At 32.2% G+C, this 23,389-nt stretch overlaps 1 protein-coding gene across 3 annotated transcripts in view; it reads right to left on the reverse strand.

The window, feature by feature from the left end:
* Positions 1-23,389, reverse strand: part of GKAP1 (G kinase anchoring protein 1) — a 64,481-nt gene that overhangs the window by 35,497 nt on the left and 5,595 nt on the right. For all 3 annotated transcript variants that reach the window (XM_023537772.1, XM_011372047.2, XM_011372046.2), the window contains exons 2-6: positions 20,374-20,626; positions 18,296-18,439; positions 8,821-8,898; positions 5,930-6,053; positions 3,673-3,695 (exon numbers count right to left, since the gene is read on the reverse strand). In XM_023537772.1, coding sequence (XP_023393540.1) covers positions 3,673-3,695; positions 5,930-6,053; positions 8,821-8,898; positions 18,296-18,439; positions 20,374-20,583 — 579 coding nt within the window. In that variant the 5' untranslated portion in view covers positions 20,584-20,626. The remainder of the gene's footprint in view (positions 1-3,672; positions 3,696-5,929; positions 6,054-8,820; positions 8,899-18,295; positions 18,440-20,373; positions 20,627-23,389) is intronic.

The raw sequence follows: 23,389 nt of genomic DNA on the forward strand, positions 1-23,389 counted from the left end.
GGCTAGCATCATAAAAAAACCTTTTGTAAGCCTCCCAGGAATACCAGGAACACAAAAATAACTTCCCTTATTTCATAAACTCCTGTACCTCCACAATTGTAAAATGGTACAGCCACTTTAGAAAACACTTCAATAATTTCTTATGCTTAAACAAATACCTACATAGCAATTTCATTCGTAGGTTTTTATCTAAGAGACATTAAACATTTGTTCATAAAAAGACTTGCACACAAATGTTCATAGCATTATTCATAATAACCAAAAGTGCAAACAACCCAAACGATCAAGTGATGAAATAGATAAAATTAAATGCAGTACAAAATGGAATTAGCAACAAAAAGGAATGAAGTACTAATATATGCTACAACATGGGTGAACTTGAAAAACATTATGCTAAGTGTAATAAGTCACAAAAGACCATATACCGTATGGTTCCATGTACACAAAACATCTGGAATAAGTAGATTTGTAGAGACAGAATGTAGATTAGTGGTTGCCTAAGACTGAAGGAGGGCAGGGCAGAAGGGATATGGAAGTGGCTGGTAACGGACACAAGGTTTCTTTTGGGGATGATGGACATATTCTAAAATTAGATTACGTAATGACCGCAAAACTGCAGATCTGTTCAAATCCACTCTATTATATACTTTATATGGATAACTTTTACAATATGTAAATTATACCTCAATAAAGCTTTTTAAAAATGTTATAGCAGCCTTATTTATAATGGTCAAAAACTGAAAACAAACCAAATGTACATAAACAGGAGAATAAATAAATACATCATGATAAGTCACCCTGTGGAATACAATTTAGCAATGAAAAGGGAAAAACTACTAATATGCACAACATGAATGAACCTTCAAACATTTTGCTGATGGAAAGAACCAGACCAAAGAATAACATACTGTAGGCTTTACTTTAAAGACACAAAACTAATCCATGATGATAGAAATCACAACAGTGGTTGCCTGTAGGGGGCGGAGAGGACATGAGGTGATGACTTGGATGGGGCAGAAGGAAACTTGACAGTGTGTGATGGAAATGTTCTTTACCTTGATAGAGATATAGGTCACATAATTATATGGATGTGTCAAACCTCATCCAACTGCACCTATGCAGCATACTGTGTCCAAATTATACTTCAATTAAAACCCCAGCTTCCTACTGAACACTTATTTCCTAACTTGAACACATGATTTACAGTGTAAACCGACAAATATGAATGCTTCATCAACAATTTCTTTCGTATTTCTAAAGGCTCCAAGTCACCTCCTAGAATAGCCTCCCAGCTTTACAATTTCAACATACCTTAACATACAGCCAACACACAAACCTCAAAATGTTCCATTTACATGTGCAATTTCTCTTTTGCCACACTTGGATGCTCTGAACTTATTCCAAGAGAAAATCTAAATAATGGTGTTCTTTAAATGGGCTATTATATTAAAGATGATATAATATGTGGGATAAGTCTACTTTATCCTCTTTCCTAGAGTAGACCCTCATGGATTCAAGTCTTGACTTAAAACAATTATTTATTAAGCTCTTACTATGCAATTAGTACTGTGCTACACGTGGGCTACTGTCACAGGACTCACAATCTACTGAGAAGTACAAAAACAGATATAATAAGCATTATTTTTTGTATGTCAGGGATGGCAAATATCTGTAAAGCATGCGGCCACTTCCTTCCTCTTTTAAAAATGGGCAACGATTAATTGATAGTGGTACTTTTTCTTGCTTAGCAAAAAGTCTCAGGATTCTTAATGCAGAGTTCCACAAAGGCCCTAACAAGTGCTTGAACTTGCATAGAAAATAAAACTTATGTGCCTCTGTTATGTTTTGTAAAAATATACAGAAGCAGTAGACCAAAAAAGTCTAAAGAAGGTTTTAGTGCAAAGGCAGAACATTCATTCATTCATTAGCCAACATTCATCTCCATTACCTACTATGTGGTAGTAATTAGACTACCAGGGAAACCAAATCAACAAGATATGGTCCCATACCTCCAAGTATTCAAATTCTAGTGAGAAGCAAAACAATGATAAACAGGGTGTTGAAGGCTATGAAGTAAGTATACACAGGGTATTATGGACATCTAAATAAGGGACGTTTCCAGGAAAAAGTGACTCTCTGGCCAAGTTCTGAAGTATAGTTAATCAAATAAAAAAAGATAGAAATGACATCACCAAGATGGCAACACAGGTCATTCCCAACTTCAATCCCCCATCACAAGACATCAACTGAGACTTGGGAGAGAAATGAAGTCCTAAAGCTATATAAAGTCTTAAAGCAGACATGCTGAAAGCACAGTACAATAAAAAGGAAATAGGCTGTGGGAGCCAGATAGAACTGAGTTTGTTCCCCAGCTCCCTCCCTCACCCAGTGCTTTTTATTTTTAATATAAATTTTTAATTGGTAGTACATAGACATGACAGGAAATTCAGAAGTATATATTGTGAAAAGTAATTCTTTCTCCTATCCCTCCCTCTTCCGGTTACCACTCCTTCCTCACCCCTTGGCGACCTCTGGTACAACTTCTTGGGTACTTTCCCAGGGATAGTCTATTCAAGCATATTAAAGACTCAACCTTCTAGATTTCAAGACAGATGATGATCACTATAATTTTAAAGCTTTTGAATGGTACTAGAAGGACTGGAGTTGAGAAGGCCAGATAAAAGTGGGACTAAAGAGAAAGGAGTAGGTAGCTATGAGACACTCCATCCGGCATAATTAGCATTTAAAAAGACATCACATTAAAATTAAAAACAAAATAACTTTAAGGATCCACTAATGCTCCTTACAAGGCATGATTAGTTGAGGTTTCTAAGAGGTATGAACAAGCACTTACTTTCTATTATAATTAGAGAGTTAGTTAGATGTTTTTGTATAGACAAATTTTATTTCCCTGACTTGTCCAGGGAATGCCTGAAACAGTAACAAAAATGGCCAAAAACCATATATGTATTCTAAAGAGAAACCAAGGAACATCTAACCATTTAATAAAATCAATTAAAGGAATTATGACAAGAATACATACATAACAGAATGAGACAAATTAATACCTAAAGAAGTAAAAAGAATTCTAACATTTCATTAGTATTATCTTCATTATTAAAAAATATCTTATAGTTGTCTCATTTCCCAATTCTAAAAAGTTTGTAGGGGCTTTATGAAGTCTATAAAAAAAAAAGTAACTGATAATACTAGAAAGTTATGTGTAAGCAGCACTACCCTCTAACAGTGAATGGTAAGAAAAGTACATGATCAGGTTTATTTTATCCATGGGTACAAACTCACAATTTCTGTAATTCTAAAATATCTTGAGAAATGGTTTTAGGATATTTTTAATAAAGATTAAAATACAGACTCTGAATGTTTCCCTAAAATTTTAATTTACATGTGGTAACCTTTTGGCTCACGTACACACACAAATTAGATGCTAAAGCCAAAAGATATTATATTTCATGTAAATAATCACATTTTTATTTTACCATAACGTATTTTATATCCTTATAATTGCCAGAAACATAATTGCGTTCACTCATGAAACACCTATGAGTTGTCCTTTAAGTGGTATATCTCAAAAAAGACTTACTCCTAAACATTTAAATACTATTCTTAAAATCATCAAGTGTTTTCTAGAATGAAGATGGTTATAACACTTACCTCTGTCTTTTTACTAATGTGATCTGTAAATAAAACAAATGGTGATATTTCATTGGAGGGAATTAACATAAAATATTTCAATATATAAACAATATTTAAACAAAGCAATTAAAAAGAATTTCAAAATTATAATAGTTTCAGAAGTCATTTGGGGTTTGCCTAGGATTCATCAGGTTTACTTTTCTAGGTATAAGATGTTAAAATTCAGTATATAACTATTAATTTATTCAGCTTAGGGACTAGGTCTTATATCCTAGTAAATGTCACCCATACCAAAGGGTATTATTAAATTTTAAACATCTACATTCTGTATCATTTAAGTTTCTGGTTTCACATAATTTTCTGAGGGGGTGAACTCGAGGGGGTACAAATATGTTTAAAATCAAATCATAGGATATTATGACTGCAAAAACTATAAAGATCACTCCCTTGTGGAATAAAATGAAAAGTAGAATAATAATTTGTATCTTTTATTAGCTAGTTTTTTATTTTTAAAATACACATCATAGTGATTTGATAACACCATGGAAAAATACTAAAAACTGATTTGTATTTACAGAATGAAACAAAAAAGAAGACATAACAAATATATCTAGATTAAACAAATCACTGGTTTAGTAACAATAGCATTTATGAAAAGGGATTAAAGAATGAGGAAAAGGAAAAAATAAGGGAATCCACACAGATATAAGGTTGAGACTAATTTACAAATAGGAAACAAGTGTTCTCATTTAAATTGGAAATGATTGGAATATCTAATATTTAATAATGATTCTTCTGGACAGCAGAAATTTCCATTCTCAAAGACTAATAATAGAATAGCTTTCTAATGACTGAGAATCTAAAAGCTGCCAGTTCTCTAAAGCATTCAGTGATCAGAATAGAATAAAGTCCATAAACACAGTAAATGTCAAAATCACAAGTTTCAGATCAAACTATCAAATCCTGGTAGCTTACACAAGTCATTCTTTTAGCATGTTCTACTTAGCATACAATATGATGCCAGAACCAAAGAATCACAACCGTGTTAATTATGCCTTGTAATAGTTGTGTAGTTTAACAGAATCATATGGATGTCTGAATCTAATAAAGTTATAAAATATTTATTAAATCTAACATATAGAAAGTAAATTAAGGAATTTTTAAAAAGCATTTTTTTCGTGTTTCTTAGTTTTTAATGAAATATTTCTTATGTAAAATCTTTCTTACTGAAATTGGAAATTTTAACATACATCTGTTCTTTTAACCTCAAAACAAAGCAACTTAATTAGAAAGACAGACTGTAAGAAAAACTTTCCTGATCCTTAAAGCAAAGCAATTATAATTCTCTAAATTTATTCCTAATTTCACAGGCTTGTTTCTGAAGACAGTAAAGTAGGGGGGGTTTTTTTGTTTGTGTTTTGAGATTATTGCTATGGTATTACTAATGCTCACAGAACAAATGCCCAATGTATTAAGGCTAAATTCATAAGACTTAAATAGGTTGTTCTGTGAATGAATAGCTGTTCATTTGGTCAGCAACTATTCTGACTGGTCTAAGCACAATGCTGTTCAAAAATATTTTGTGACTGTGCTGTCTAATATGGAAGTACGCTACTAATCACAGGTGGCTACTGAACACTTGAAATGTGGCTAATGTAACTAAGGAATTTCTAATTTTAGTTCATTTTAATTAATTTATATTTAAGTTGCCACACATAAATAGTGGCTACTATATAATACAGTACAGGTCTAGGGTTTTCACCATTTCCCACATCACAAATAATGTGCTTAGTGGTCCATCTTCAAAAGTTTGGTGGATGGTATAATTTCCTTCTGTCTTCTCTGTTTGATTTTAAAAAATACAAATGATATTATAGAGAGTCTTCTGGTAATAAATCTCATTCTAAAAATTTACATTTTAATTTTCTAAGATTAGTTTCAGAAAACTTGAAGTTGACCAGTAATGGATGAAACCTGAAGATACTATTCCTGGTCTATTATGTTTCATGATGACTTAAAAACTATAAATGTCATTTTTTATTTTCAGTGAATTTTAGAAAGGAAAAAATTTCAGAAATACAAAAATATAAATTGTAGTTTTATGGGGTTTTAATGATTGATTTTAAATTACTTTAACTCCCATATTGTTTATTTCCAAACAGGTTTACAGTCTACATTCTAAGTAGCACATTAACCAAACAATTTTTATTTTAAAAATTAGAAAGTATATGAAGACTTAGAATAGTTCCTCTAATAAATTTCATACATATATTACCTTCAGATTGAAAATCTTTTAGTGATACTGTGAGAGGTTTGTCTTTTCCCTGATGATTCTTTCTTTTATCTTTTTTATTCATAACTTTTGACTGAGTTGAAGCATTTTCAGCATTTTCATACTCCTAAAAAGAATTATCGACAATCATTAAACTTAGTTTACACAAGTAAAGTCAACTCATCAACAGGTAATATGTGTATTAAAGTTTTATTTTTAAAGATAAAAAGGCAAATGAAAATAAAAATTTAGGCCAGCCAAACTGTATAAAAGGATGCCTGTTTATATATTCAATCTCTTTGCCTCTTAAACATTAAAATAAAAACAAAAAGCTATACCTTGGTCCATAACGCTTCCTACCTGCCACGTTCTTCTTCATTTCTGGACCAAACTTAATAATCTACAGTCAATTTGCTTTCTCACCCTTCCTGAAATCTAGCTTCTGGTGTTCTCTGATACTAAAATTAAGGCCAACTTCCTTTAAAATGCCAAATACAGGGCATTATTTTTTCAGAGATTTCTTGGTTTTTTCAATATATTTCTGATGACCCTTGAGTCAACTTCATTGGCTTCTCTTTTCCCAATTTTTTTTTTTAATGTAGCTATTTTTCACCATTATCCCATTCTAACCTATTCTTCCAAAGCTTTATACCCACTGCTCTTCATACTCTAAGTTCAAAGTTCTACCTCTACAATGATTATTTCTGCATGTACAGATATCTCAACCGGAATGTTCAAGAAGTATCTCCAATTCTGTAGTAAGGACTGATCCTCCAATAAGTACCTTGTTTAATGCTGCTATCATCTACACAACTGTCTAGGCTAGAAACCTGAGTCATCCAAGCCCACTCTTCCTATACACTTTATATCTAAATTAGTCACTATGTCTTGCTGAGTTTATCTCTTAAAAGTCTCTTAAATCTATTCTCTTTTCTTCATACATTCTGTCATTTCCCCTATCTTTTTTTGCTTGGCACTGCAATACCCTCTAATTTTAGCCCCTTAATCCATCTTCGACATTGCTATCGCATGAGTTTCTTAAATAAAAACTTGAAACCAGTCTAAAAAATATATTCAATAGTTCTCTGCCAATTGATATATAAAACTCAATTTCCTTGGCCTGGTACACAGGGTCTTTATATCCTATTCTCCTGATGGTATCTCCAGCAACTCTAGGTTCCTAATTTATAGTTTTTCAAACATGCTACACTGTTTCGCATGTACATATCTTATATACTTGCCATTCCTTCCCTGAGAAAGCTGACTTTCTTTTTACCTATCCTATGAACTTCTAATACATCTGGTAAAATCTTCTTTTAAGAATCCTTTCCTAAAACTCATTCCCATCATAAAATTCTTCTATCTTTCTGAATTTCCACTGGACATACATCTCTCAATACTATACACTATAATTATACGTAAGTCTCCCTCCACTAAACTCAAAGGCTGGAACCATGTCTTTACCTTTAGATTATGTGCCTAGCACATATTGGCTATTCAAAAAAATATCTGAATGAATGAGACAGAAAAGAAAATGCCATCACAAGCTTTAGTTATTATAAAAATCCTTAAGCTAAAATAATTATACTTTTTTAAATGAAATAATTAACTTAAAACTCAGTGACTACATCGAACGAGCCATCACATACAAAAGGAGTTTCTTTATTTTCTGAGAGTCATTACTGTCTGATAAAACCAATGCTCTGGGGTATTAAGCTTATGACTATGCCAAGAAAACTAGCTAGAAGAATATTTTATCAACATCATCTACTCTACTCCTCCTCTGAAGATACAGCTAATCATTTTAGCTTTGGAATTTAGACATATCTAACAACTTCTATATAACAATATACAATTCGATCAATTTTATCTTCAAATTAACTAAGTCAGGAAGACTTTTCCAGTGTAACCTGAAGTCCATTAAATGATTAAGTCATAGTAAAGCTAGCTGTACCAATTTTTGTAATTGCCAGTTTTGTGTGTCTAAACAGCAACAACAGGATTACAATTACTCTTGATTTTTCAGTATAACAAGAACAGAGACAGAAAATGAAACTAATACACATAGTATAAAAAGTCCACTTTACTACTTTCATCATCTTCCCTTTAGCTATGAATAAATTGCAAAAGCATCTAGTGTAAATTTTATTCCTCTCTTCCCTTCATCTTAAGTGAAGGAACTAGTGTACAATGATAGTCTAAAGGCCCTTAAGCACAACCACAGGCCATTTATTACGAACCACTATGTAATCACAAGTTGAATGAATTTTATGGACCAAATAAAAAATTCTCAATATATGTAAAGGACTAAAATGTTAAATAATATGAAGACAATATAAATGCTCAATTTAAATATAGAAACTGGAAACCAACACTACTTTTTACTTAAATGTTCCTACATTAACATGCTGTAGAATGCATTTCAGCACACAGCTCAATATCACACCTTAGTGACAAATGCTGAGTTCACAAGGCCAAATTGTCAGAAATGCCGTCTCATTTACTTTAGTTAATTGTAGTGTATCTCCAGCAGTCTCTTAATGGATACCCCTATACTTGTACTTACATTTTTTTAATGTACTTATTTTCTACATTCATCTAAAATAAACTTAAATAAATCATCTGCTGTTAATTTCCTCCCTTCCCTTCATGTTGGGTGGAGGAACTTTTTAACTAAACACTAAATCATTAGACAAAGCTTAGTCCACATGTTTCTGTTGTCTCTCAAAACCTGAAGTGAATCCAACTATAAAAACTTCAAGACAATATTTTGTTATAATAATGAATTTTTAGGACAAATTTTAATGGAGAACTTTTATACAAAATTCAAGAGGGTTGGTCCTAACTTTCGACCCTTAAACCTAATACAGTTAGATCAATAAATGCACAAATACCTTTTTGTGTTCTTCATATTCTAATTTACTTAGCAACAATGCCTTCTCAAGATCTGCTTCAAACATTTCAGATGTCAGCTAAAAAAAAAAAGTTGCACAATGATCAGATGATAGCATTATACCATGTGGGGTATTAATACCATTGTGGGGTATTAAGCAAAGTTTCACAATGAACAGATGATAGCATTAACATATACTTTTCCTGTATATATTGTCATAGTTAGCAAAATAACCATGACAATATATATAGGAAAAGAAAACGAATACATTAAAAAAAATCTGGGTTCCCCAAAGTTATCTATCCATGCCAAAGTAGAGAATCCTATATTTTATTGAAGATACCCAAACAAAAACTTTCAATTTTGAAATTTCTATTTTCTCTTTCACTGTCAATAATTCATTGTATATCACATAATCTTTTTATTTAATAAAATCTTACCAAAAAATTAACACTGTAATGGATGTCAAAGGCAGATCTAGTTTAGGACACAGACAATTCAATAGTGATTATTCAAAAATATAATAATACTAAAAAATAACTCCATAAGCATTATAAAACATACCATTTCCTTAACAGAGACTAATCCACAGGTACAGACCCTTTAAATAGGTGACCAAATATCCTAGTATATACCTGTTGTTACAGAATAATTATAGTGCATCCCTTTACTCCTATCCTTTCATGCCTTTTACATATTGCCCTATCTTTAAAGTCTTTAATACTATAGCCTAAAGTCTATAATACTATAATAAAATGATTCTTTGTGCTTTATATCTTTTGGTTCCTCTTTCCCACCATGCAATCTCACTTTTTCTTACAATCTGTCTTCCACTACCTTCCAATCAAATGACCCTCCAAGAATTAATTTTCCTAGTTGCCAAACAGAATTGCTACAGTAGTTGGACAGGACTTTGGCTGGTCTAGCACTGGGGATAAAGTATATCTGCAGCTGAATAAAGGATAGTTGCAATATGACAAGAGCAAACATCCTGTATTCGTGTGCATGTATTTGTCATCCTATATGAACTGGATGATGAAAACATCAATTCCTTTGAATAACTATACTTCATTCCAATGTCCTATTATTCCATCAGGACAGCCAATCACATAACTCTATATACTGCACAGACATCCAAGCTATCATTACCAAAAAATGAGAAAAATGTTAACCAATATTTCCTTTGAAGCAGCTCATCTAATTCTATACTAAGACAACAAAAACAGGGTAAAAAAGATTAAGTTTATCACAGAAAAAAAATTACTCTCATAGAAAAATATTATTAGAATTAAGGGTACATCGCAAGAGAAAATCTAGTTAAGTCCAGAGTAAGTTGTACATACTTTTTCTATGTAATAACTGAAAAGAACTGAATAATTTATTTAATCCAAATTAGTAATAATCAGGAACAAGTAATAAATTCACCTTTTAAATAACTTATTATATAAATGAATATTCAAAAACAACATAGTTATACAATAAAAAATTAGATTTGTGTTAATGTTACATGCAAAAGAAAACTGACGTAAATTTCTCCACCTACACTCAAAGCAAACTGAGTAAAAAATACTTCACTATAATTAAAGCATAGTAGTCATACCAACACAGAAAAAGTAACGAAACTATTTGTTTATTCTGAACAAAGCTAGTTTGATTTACCACTAAGCTTTTAATCAGTATTAATGACCTTTTATATTTATAAAAGGGGCATTTAAAATTATTTCCAATATGTCACATATTCTGACTGATATTCCAAAAACAAGTTAGTGGGGAAGTTGAGAGACTTGTAAAATGTCATTATTCTTTTTCATATTAACTCTCAGAATTTAGATATTATGTAATTGATTCTAATAGCATGATAAGAACTGAATGAAATGGAACTTTTAAAGTGAAAAATATAGCTCTCTCCAGCATGATTCTAAATGTAGAAGTTTAAAGCTTAAATTACCTTTTAATTATTAACATAAACTAGTAAACAGGAAAATACAAGTAGGCAAAAACTATTTAAATCTTTGAAAACTAGAAGAGATCTTCCAAAAATGTCAATGTATGATCAATCAGCCAATAAGGACTTACAGAGAATCTTGTACATGCTTTGCATGTAGGGCTTTAAAGCAGGAGTATAAATTTGGCTTTTGCCTTCAGGAAATTTCTACTCCAGTTGGGGACAGAAGACTAACACATATGAAGAACAGAAAATAGAATACAATATTAAAAGTGCTACAAAAGTTTATGGAAAGAAGATAAACAATAAATAGAATTCAGAGAAGCATATAGAAAAGAAACTAATTTAAGTTCGTCCTTAAAGGATAGATTTACGTAATTTAATAGGTAGAAAAAGAAATAGAAGAATTTCAGGAGGAAAGAGCCATGTGAACAAAGGTATATTAACAATAGATATACTATCAGATACCAAAGAAAGAGATACCCTATAAAAGGTGACTTCTATATACTAAATTTGGAAAAAACACAGGCTTTGGGAGATCAAACAGGTGGATAATTTTAATTCCTATTCCACCCATGCTAGCTGTGACCTTGGGCAAGTTATATAATTTGAGAATCTCAATTTCTTCAAATGTAAAAAGGAAGTAGAAATACCAACCTTGCAAGGAAGGTAGTTTTGAAGATTTAAAACTATAATGTATGTAAAGTTAGACCTAGCACAGTGCCTGCGTGGCACAAGAGTTACACACAGTAGATTAGAATTCCCCTCCTCTGTGTTGGAGAATAGTAGAAAATAAGATTGCTTAGGTAGGACAGAATTAGGTTCAAGATCCTCCCTAAAATATTAGGGATTCAGAGCAGATGAAAGAAGAATGATGATAAAAGTAATTTTAAATAGACTGGATATTAGAAGAATGAGAACTTAGAATCAATGTGTCTGGCTAACCCACTGTAATCTCAGCATATAGGAACCTGGACCAGAACACAGCACTACAGATAATAAAGTCCAGGTTTTGGAACTGACAGAATATGAAGTATAAAAGAAGAGTAAATCAAAGATTAGGATTTTTGACCCTAGTTAACAGGGAGAATGGTAGCACAAGACTAAATCATAAGAAAAATGAAAATGTGATTCCAAATTCTCTAAATGTTAAGAGAATTAATTATACTACTGTTGTAAGTATAGGTATCAAGCTAATTAATCATAACATGTACAGGTAGAACTGAGGAGGGAAAAAAAAGGCTGGGCCTAAAAAACAGGCAGGCACCAGGCAAGAAAATGTAAATAAAACCATAATTTTTAAAAAATGTCTTATATTTAAGTTTGCAAATTGAGAATTCCTAATCATGTTCTTTGTACTTATGGGAGGAGGAAGAAAGGAAGAAAAAGAGGAAATAATAGGCACTAAAATGCCTACAGAATTGAAGAAGATACTCACATTTACCCAAGATAGAGTACTTCAGATCCCCTTCCTCTTGGCTTCCCCTTCATTGCCTTCTACTTCCCCATCTAGCAGTAAAATATATTTTTTTTCTATTGAAACAAAACTATAGCTCAAGGATTTATGATCAGTTAAAGAGTATGAAGAACCAGTGAAAAATAAGGCCAGTAAATATTTTGGATCTAGATTTTTTAAAATTAATTTGTAAGCCTAAATACCATAACAATCTTACCAATTTTAAATCCAAGCAAAACAATTTCCAAATAAAGAGTTAATCTTAATTTCTCACAGGCATCATGGGAACAGGGTTATTGTAAATCAACACAGAACATCATTCTGAAAACATCTAACACTTGTAGACAACTGCTTAGCCACAATAGCAGTAGGTGTCCTATGGTACTCTAACCCAGAGATTTTCAAAGTGTGGACCATATATCTTTCACTAGTTTGGAAAGCAGAATTATCTTCCCAGAACTCTTCTAACAATCTTATTGAACATTATGATTTTAAAGGTTGTCAGTATTCTACAAAAATTATATCTATGTTACAATTATCAGGTTCAGTTCATCTCAGATAATGAATCTTCATGTCCTTTGAGTGCTGTTTACGTCATCTAAGTCTGCATTTTTGTTGTAAGCTTTATTATATCTCCGAGAAATAAACATGGTTCAATGATTCATTGAAGGACTAGACATAGTAATGAAAATACAGCTGTAAATAATACAACCTATAAAGAGCATAAATTTAAAAATAAATAGGATTAATACAGTGAATATAGAATATAAAGCTGTATGTGTCATAAGAGCAATATCACATTAGCAGCTGAAAAAAAAATTACAAATAGAAAATTAAGATAGTGAATATTTACAATTTTGATTTATTGAGTTATCTATTTGTTCTCAGCTATGAAACATGAGCAGACCAGTGGTCTGAAGACATAGTTTTTGTTTCACTTTCAAAGCACAATGACCTGTATGAGTCTTTCCAGAACAAGTACCAAGTAGTAATGCTTTCCAGAGCAAAAGTGATAAATGTTGTTGCTAAAGAGCAAGCCAAAAAAACACAGAGGATTTATTTGAATCTGCACTCCTTTTAGGGAAACCAAGTGCAAGACAAATTATTGTCAAGGGACTTATTATACCAAGTGACTTAATGAAAAATATCACCCTCACAAAAACAAAACCAAAAAAAAAAAGAAAAAGAAACCAGAACAAACTATTGGCAAAACACCTTTATCAGATGACTGGAAAACATAAAGTGAAAGAACAATTACTACTGTGCACATGCTAGCAGATATTTCACGTTAGAGCTGGACAAAATCAGTGATGTACAGTTTGAATCAATACAATAAGATGAAAAAATACACAATAATATTTGATCCGTTTATCACTGAAAACCCATGTGAAAAGATTTTTCTATTAAGTTAATTATTTTGCCATGATGTAGACTTAAAAGAGGAACACTGGAATCAGTAATATCAGTGTATCATGAATAAAAGAGGTTAGACCTGAACTACATCTACACAGATATTTATTCCCAGGCAATAGGTATTAGTGAACAATATGTATCTTGATCTTGATACAGTAAGGAAACAGTAAAAATTATAAATATATTCGAATCAAAGCCATGGCCTATTCATCCTTTTTTAAATATTCAACTTTACTGAGATATAATTCACATATTTTATATATCACATAAAATTTACCCATTTCAACTGTGAAATATATACCTCCTTTTGATGTATACATCTCTGAAAAGAAATAGGGAATACAAAACTACTTTTCCACATTAAAGAATGCTGGGATATATCAAAGTTTATGAAATGAAAAACTGAAATAAAAGCATTTCTTTAAGGCACAAATGATGCAGTAAAGATCATCTCTACAATTTCCAGCAGCTTTGGTAGCATACCTTGCCAAAATATACAGTATCCTGAATAGCCTGAACCAATCTTTTCAGTCTTTTCAATCTTTTCTTAATAAATCTTTTATTAAGATTTGCCTATAATGTTAAGGAAAAGATTAGAATTAAGATCAAATGTGGTTCAGTTTGTCCCGATTGGTCTTCATCTTTTAGTGGGTAATTCCAATTATTTACATTTATTTATAAGGTGAAATATTTGTCTAATGTCTTTTTTCATATTTTTTAAGCCTTACTTCAGAGGTTTCCTTGCAATTTCTTTTGCTTTATAACTTTTGCTATATGGGCCATGTTTTTTTTTTTCTTCAAGTGATTTAAAACATAAAATGCAAACTCTTGTATATAAGTTTTCTTTAAATTTAAAAAGCACCCAGCTTGGAAGCTAAGCAGGGTCAGGCCTGGTTAGTATTTAAATGAGAGACAACTTAGGAAGGCCAGGTGCTGTAAGCATAAGAAACAAAAACTAAAAATTAAGGGATTATAAACTGACAAGGTCCTTGCAATCTGTGAGGTCAACCAACGGTTGCCTTGCCTAAAAAATAATTAAATGAATGAATGAATGAATGAATGAATTTAAAAAGCACACTTGGAACTACATTTTGCTATCAATATAAAAAAATTTAAAATACTTATTGACTCCTCTGAACTATTCCTAATTTTTATATTCATAAACAGGGATTTCATTTTAGACAAATTCAAGTAAGCTGTTTTATTTTTATTATTATTATTTTCTTTGGTGCAAACCAAGACCTTAAATTGCTCTTTTAATAAGGACTTTAGTCTCTGAAGTGACTGTATCCCATGAGAGGTTCTGCCCATATATATATATAAACAGACACCTAAGTCTCCTAATCTCCATGACCTGTTTTTCATGACTGATAGTCCCTTTGAGTAAACACGGGACTAGAAATAAATCTGTATGGTTCTCTCATTTCCTGATTTTTATCTCTTGACTGTTGAAACCAAGATATCCTCTAAAATGTTCAGGAGACTGTATTCCATTTTTCCTCAGCACAGGTATTTATAGATTTAAAGCAACTTTATGAAAAAAAATTTTTCATGAATTCCTATTTCTTTAAAAAGATTTTTAAAAAATATAGTTGACATACAATATTATATTCGTTGTATTAGTTTCAGGTGTACGGCTATGTTCTCTTTAATAACCAAATTTACAATCGCTATTTAGAGTTAATTCTATATTGAACTAGCTTCAATGCTTACCCCCAGTGCTTTCCAACTGCTGCGCTCTTTATTTAGATTTGCCTTTTATTTGGCAGGTGCACACCTCCAAAATTCTGCAGACGGGATAATGGTGGTACGTCCACGCATGTCTGAGAATGTATTTCTTTGGGAGTCACACAAATGACATTTTGGCTAGATTCTTAATTCTAACATTTCAATTCTAGTAGTTAAAGTAGCCAGCCTGAGAGTAGCCAGCCTGATCTTTCATCATTACTAGACGACTGGTTTCCTCTCATGCATAATTTATAGTATTATTTCCTTGTTTCTCCTTCGTAAAATTAAAAACTTTTCAAAAGCTTTAAAAAGTCTTTTTAAAAACTCTTCTGTTCTTTCAAGCTCAGATTCATGTATTTAGCTTGGGAAAATTTTTATTAACATTATCTTTAATGACTCCCTCTGTTCCACGTGTTTCGGGGACACTGATTATGTCTGTTGGATTTCAGTTCTGTGTTCCAATCTATCATGTCTATGTCACTTGCAAAATTTATCTCAAATTTTCCTTCATACAATTGATTTGTCTTAAGTGTATACTCTGTTCTTTAGTCCTTCTAATGAAGTTTTTAGTTCTGCTATGATTTGACTTCCCCAATTTTTTATTTCACCCATCTTCTTTTCAATTCATGTCTCTTAGCCACTTTTTCATCTCAGTCTACTATTTCACCTTATTATAAAACATTACTATTTCTTTGACTTTTACAAAATGTTCTAGACCCTTGGTTTTTATTAAAGCAAAAAACAACTGCCATCTAAAATCTACTTTTGTTCTCTGCAGCAAATCTTTTTCAAAGTGCCTTTACTTTGGACACTATGTACAATGTTCTTTTCCTTTTATGTTATAGAAGTTTTTCTTCAGTTGACATGAGATCAATTAAGAGCCACTGTTTGCTCATAAGTAGGTGGAGTAGACGGTTCTTTACTATCTGATTGTTTAATGCCAGCTCTCAGATTTTATGCTTAGCTGATATAAATTTACATTATCACTTTGGTAATTTAGGAATAGGAAACTTTTAGCATAATTCATCTTTTGTGTTTGAACTAAGTAGCCACATAACAGGCAAAATATCTATATCCAGCTTTTTGTCTGACTCAGCCTTCAATACCTGGAATTTGTCATAGTGATGTTTTCTTACCGTGTGAGAAAAGAATACGCACCATAACTGTATGCTTTTTTTTTTTTTTGCCCTATTTAAAATGTTACTCCACACAGTAAAACAGATTCCAGGTGGTGTACTATCCACCTGTTCTATATAGGGTCAGGGCCAAGTCAACTATTTCCATTTCCATAATTGCCAGGTCGTTTTAGAAGCAATCAGTGGGGGCAGGAGGAAGGGCAATCAAACACCTTTGCTCGAGTTCCCATATTACATGGAATTTATTTTGCTGCAAAATTGAGTTTTCCTTCTTTAATTTTCCAATGCCTTTTGGGCTACTCAGAGAAATCTGTCTGGTGAAGACACTGGTAAATTCTATTACTGTCCAAACAAGTAGATTATTATATTTGTAAACCGTAAAAGTGATGTGGAAGAGGAAAAAAGAATCAAACAAAACCTCTAGAAAAATACAAAATGATTTTATCCAGTATACCAGGACCTGGAAACATCTTTTAAATAGCATTTTTGTCAGCTCTAGTGTAATAACTGAAGCTCATAATGATGAGCCTGAGGCACCACAAAATCCAAGAGACAATGTTATAATTAACAGTTTATGTTAAGAGTATAGTTTAGTATAGTCTACTTCTTTTAAAACTGGTAACCCAAGATGGTTGCCAGATGGAAGAGAATCGAGATGCTAGGTGAAAAAGGTAAAGAGATTAAGTAGTACAAATTGGTAGTTACAAAACAGCCACAGGGATATAAAGTACAGCACATGGAATATAGTCAATAATATTGTAATAACTATGTATGGGTACTAATATAATACTGAATGTCAACTATAATTGAAAAATAAAAAATAATTTAAAAAATTAAAAATAAATAAAAACCTGGTAACCCAAGCATGGTAAGTATAGTCACACTATTAAGCCAAACATTTGCTAGAGTAATACTTATTGCCAATAGATCAAATGACAGTTTTACAGATAAACAGATAACTCTTCATTGCCTATCTATACATCATCTTCCATCATCTCCCAAACCCCGGGCCACAGACCAGTACCAGTCACCAGCCTGTTAGGAACCGAGCTGCATGGCAGGAGGTGAATACTAGGCAAGCAAGCGAAGCTTCATCTGTATTTGCAGCCGCTCCCCAGCACTAACATCACTGCCTTAGCTCCACTTCAGACTATCAGGCATTAGATTCTCATAGGAGCACTGGTCTCTGGTGTCAAAAAGGTTGGGGACCACTGTCTTAGAGTACATTCCAGGCTTATTATTTTCTTGGACATCAAACACAAAAAACAAATTGTCCTTAATAAGTTATCCATGTAATTTGGTTATTAATTAAATTTATTTAATAGAGGCATAAAAAAAAAACAAAATATGTATAGGTTAAAGAAACAAACAAATGCCATGAACCATTTTATATCAAGGCCAAAAAGGAAAAATTTCCCCTCAAAGACTTTCTTTTTAAACAAAATCATCACCAGGTATTTTTAACAAGACCTCTGGACCTATAAATGTAATTTTTTTACTTAAAATAATTTAATCCTGTCATTCTATCTTCCCTCATTTGTAAAAGAGCAGATGAATTAAAAACTCACAAAATAATTGCTTTGAAGTGTCAAAACTAATAAAATTAATAAATGTATCAATCTGTTTTTCCAGTAGATAAAAAACAGAACCTCTTATTAAAAGCAGCAAATACATATGAATTAATGTGATAAAAAAACAACTTCTCAACAGTGGTATCATAGATTCAGATGCACTGCTCTTAAAAATGTATACATTCACTGAAAAACAAGGTAAAAGAATTTCATTTACTTAACTGTACCTGCTCATCTCTTTGTCTCCACTCTTGCCAATTTTCTTCTCGTGAATCCTTCTGTACTGGGTTTTGTAATGAAAGCTCATGTTGAGCATTACAAATGGCATGGGAGGATTTCTGAGGAATTTTCTTAAAAGCAAGATTTCGGAGCTATGAAACAAAGAATATATTAAATGCGGTTTATCGATACTGAAATACTATTTTTTGGAAGTTTATAAATCAACAATAGTTTGACACTTCTATATACTATTCCAAAGTCACTATTTGTGTTGTAGAATATTAATTTCTCTAGTATGTGAGATAATGTTGGTGGATTTCCAGATGAAATGATTAATAAGTGAAAATGGACTGAATTATACCATCATTTTAATGATTCTCCTTTACTAAAGGGAAGAAGTTTATAGGAGTAGAAAACAGGATAACAAGTGTGCTCATAAAATGCAAAACAATAGGGTTCAAAAAGATTAAAGCTTAATAGCTTACAAATTTAAAAGTTAAAATAGTGAAGGAAGATAGCTTATGCAATTCTAGCAACTACTTTGCTAGTCCTGAAAAATACAAGGGCTACTCCACAAAGTAACATAATGAACTAAAACTGTACTGCCCAAACCACTTCCCAATGAAAATAACCTGAGATACAGAAATTGAAATGAGAAAAAAATACTGAGAAGTTGTTATGGATTGAACTGTATTCCCCCAAAAGATATGCTGTAGCCCTAACCCTCGGTGTCTGTGAATATGACCTTATTGAAAAGTAGAGATTTTACAGATGTAATCAAGTTAAGATATGGTCATAGGGTGGGCCCTAATTCAATATGACTGATGTCCTTATAAGAAGCGGTGAAGACTAAGATGCACACAGAGAATGCCATGTAATAACAGAGGCAAAGAATGGAGTGATACAGCTGCAAGCCAAAGATTGATGGCCGCCAGAAGCAGCTATAAAGAGGCAAGGAAGGGTTCTACTCAGTCTTGGGGAGAACATGGCCCTTGGTGATAACTTGGTTTGGACTTCTAGACTCTAGAACCATTAGAGAATAAATTTCTGTTGTTTTAAGCCATCTAGTTTGTGGTACTTTGCTATGACAGCTTTAGGAAAGTCACTTTTTAAAGTCACTCTCTGTGTGGAAGCATTTTAAAGAGATATTTAGAAAGCAATGGTAATGAAAATGTAATAGAAATAAAGAATAAAAAGGTTTTTTCTAAGTCTTGGGACATTATAAAATGAATATAGGGGAAAAAATACTTTTACTACTTCTCTCATTAAATGATACTGAAAAAGGTCCTTACATATACCTGAATGCTACTTCTATTAAAATACAAACAAATACAGGCTGGAGTTGTTTCTCAGCATTTCTTTTAAAAACGAATGGTCATGTAACTCATCCTAAGAATGTCTAGGGGAGAGGGACCTGCCATGCACTTATTACCCTAAAGAAAGAGATAATCATCAAAACCATAAAAATGTATATTCAGGCTAGTCATAGGACTATTATCTATAATATTAATTTAAAAAAGGGTGGGGAGAAACAACCTAAATGTTTATCACAAAGGTTCAATTAAAGTATGAGATAGCCATGAAATTAAATAATGTGGAGTCATTTAAAATAATGCAGCTCTTAGTCTACTTATATGGAAAACTGCTAATGGCTAATTAGAAAAAAAAGCCAGAATAAAAGTCTATTATATAATCCCATTTTTATTTAAATAAAATATGAATATAAATGTATATGTATATACTCATATCTATATATTCATATAAACATATATATACAGAAGACACATACTAAATTATTAATTGGTTATATCTCTAGTTACATTTATAAATGGCCTTGGTTTCCTTACTTTTTAAAATAAGCATGTAAGCTTCTATAGTCAGAAAAAATAAAAGCATTTTTTAAATGTTCATTTCATTTGACTTTAAATACACATGAATTTACATCCATTCATTTAAGTCATATTTACCAAGTACCTATGGACCAGGTACTATGAATCTATGGATACACGGATCAGTAAGATAGTACCTGTCCTCGTGATACTTACTTGGTTTATTGGGAAAGCAAATAAATAATTAAAACTTTTACCTCATTTGCTTCACTCTGTTGCTGTTCCTTCTTTTTCCTTCTTTTCTCTCTCTTTTTCTCATTTGTAGTTGTTTTGCTTGTTTGAGACTTTCCAGTATTCCGACCTTTGCCTTTTCCAGGCTCAGAATCAGAACCACTGCCACTATCCACTTGCAACAGAGCAAAACGAGAAGCAGTAGTGGGAACAGAACTAAGAACTGCTGAGGCCATTGCAAGGATTTTTCTTTTAAAATACTTCTGTCAAGAATAATTCCTGCATAGGAAGAAGGGGAGACAGATGAGTAAACATTCTCAGTATAATTTGTTCAAGATTCTAGAACAATAATATATATTATTATATATACAAAGATACATATACATTTCTCCTGATGCTGAATTTAGTGATATTTGGGTTCCCAAAGTCCTACACTTTTTAACTTATGTAAACAACAAAATTATATCAGAAAATAGAAAAATGAAATATTGAGATTTCACAGACTAGTGCAAGATTACCATCAATATATTTATTTTTCCATATACAAGTTTTAATAACTCATGATTTTCCTCTCTTAAATATACTGCTATAATATACACATATTTATGGAGAACATCCTAAATCAATATGGTTTATAACAGAAAAGTATCCGTTTATTCCCAACTTCTAAGACGGGAAAAAAAAAGAGTAGAAAAGGAAGAACAGTCTTATATACAAAATGCTACCTTAAGTTTAATCTTAGAGACTGAAATAGGTCACAGAATTGACAGCAAAATAGAGAGCTCAAATTCCTTTAACCAAAGAAAACTTTTCAAAATCATATTCCACATTATCTTTTAGTTTACTAGCCTCAGTGCACCCTACCATTCCAAGCATAAGTGCTAGTGGTTTCATTTAGTGTTTTTTCAGCTTTTTAAGAATCTCTTAGATTTAGGATATTGAAGGTCCTCTAGTAATTTCTAACTCAAATTGTTTAGCTTAACAGATGAAGCAACTGGTGCTTAGACTGGTTAAATGATCTGCCTACATCTATTCTGCAAGTTAATGGCAAAGTCAGGACCTGAATCTAGATATGCTGAACCTTACTCTGCAAGTTCAAAGCCTTGTAACTATCAGAAGACTAAGTACTCCTTCAATTCAAAAGGAAAATATTTTAAGAGATTGTGAAACTCAGAAATTTATTTCTATTTTAAAATGTATTAGGTACACAAATGAGTAAAATATTAAGTTTAAAAAAATAAATGAACACTCCAGCTACTCAGAACTAAGATTAATAAAATGTTAACCCAGCCTGTGCCTCTCCCCAAAAGCATCACCCCCACTCTCTCTGTCCAGAGATAACTATTATCCTTATTTTTGTATTACTTCTTTGTTTTTCTTTATAGTTTTACCATGTCTGTCTCAAGTCACAGTGCTCATATCTGAATAAGCTATAGTGTCAATTTTACAATATCCTATTGTTTACACATGTCCACCCAATTCAGTGTGGGAGGGAACTATGCAAAAGTGTGAATACTAGGCAGTGGGGACCATTAAGGTCCATTCTGAAAGCTAACTACACACTATAGTTTGTATGTTTTCAGGAGGGAACAAAAATGAGAAGCATGTGTTCAATCTTCCCTCTTAACCTTAAAATCCAGAAAATTATTTGGGCATCTTTCAAGTTTTTGTTAAACAATGAAGGCAAATCAAAACAAGAGCTGATATCTGAAGATATCATCTAGTAGTTATCAAAGTATTTTTATTATAATACCACGTTAAAATCTATTGATCTTATGCTCAGAAACATGGAAATCGAGATAAAATACCATGACGTAGAAATGACATCACACTAATAAATTATGACATATTTTTAGGCTTAAATTTTTCCTGCAAGAGTTGAGGCTCTTCCTGCAAGAGTTGAGGCTTTTTAAGTTATTACAAGGAAAAAAGTATTACAAAATGAAAAAGAATTTCCAGACTAAAAATATTATCTGAACATTAATTCAGCTTAATTTTCAACATGCCATTTTAAAATCTTCTAAGTTTTAGTTGCTTTGAACACTTTAGGTACAATAAGCTAACAAAGTTGTTCAACAACTATTATTATATTTGATTTTAACTGTTGGGACTATAAATTGCATGTGGTAGCTGTTCACGAATATTCGCTGCCCCTCCCTGAAGGAGAATTATGTATTACTCTCCTGCTGAATACAGACAAGACCATGTGACTGACTTTGTCCAGTGAAATATAAGCCTTCAAAAGCTTTAAAAGCCAGAACATGGTTCATCATGTTCTCCTTCCCCTGCTTCTGTGACTTTGGAAGCATATGTTGAGACGGAGTCTCCATCAGTCAGGTGGAGTCTGAAACCACAATGAACAAATTCTTCTTACTAACCTGTGATGAACATGTAGCTTGAGTAAGAAAGCAACCTTGATGTTTTGAGCTGCTGAGATTTTCAAGTTGTTACTGCAGTATAATGTAGCCTTATAAAGACTGATATCTTAGATGAATTTCTTTTCCATTCTAAGAATGATATCAAAACTGTGAATTTCATATTTGGATTGTTCTGCATGAGTAAAATGTTCACAAATTCCGTTCTGAAACATCTCTCCGAAATTCACAGAAATTTTCTTTCTGGGACATAGGGCAGAGTTTCCTTACCAGTATATTCCCAGATAAAGTTTTCCTTAGTCCTTGGGGCAGCCATGAAAACCCTGGAGAATTAAGAAACTCTGGGCCAGTTACCACCAAATGCAAACAGCTTCCTCTGATGCTTCCCAGAGGACAACTCCTGCACATGCTGCTCTGTAGTTATTTGTCAACTGTGCCAATAAAAGTGTTCAATCCCCTGGAAATCTACTTCATCAGACAGCAGCAGAATGCACTGCCACCCATCATGGCAGATAAGCCCATGGAACTGTTGAAAGAGTTTGTGTTCTAGGTGCCCAGAACACAAGGTATGTAATACAGGGAGCAGCAGCTGGGGTCAGAAGTAGGGAAGCACAAAATCTCCTACTGAGCAAGGTTCTAAGCAATGGCCTGAAATCTCTATATTCAC

This window comes from Pteropus vampyrus, unplaced genomic scaffold (assembly GCF_000151845.1).
Source record: "Pteropus vampyrus isolate Shadow unplaced genomic scaffold, Pvam_2.0 Scaffold199, whole genome shotgun sequence".
NCBI lineage: Eukaryota > Metazoa > Chordata > Mammalia > Chiroptera > Pteropodidae > Pteropus > Pteropus vampyrus.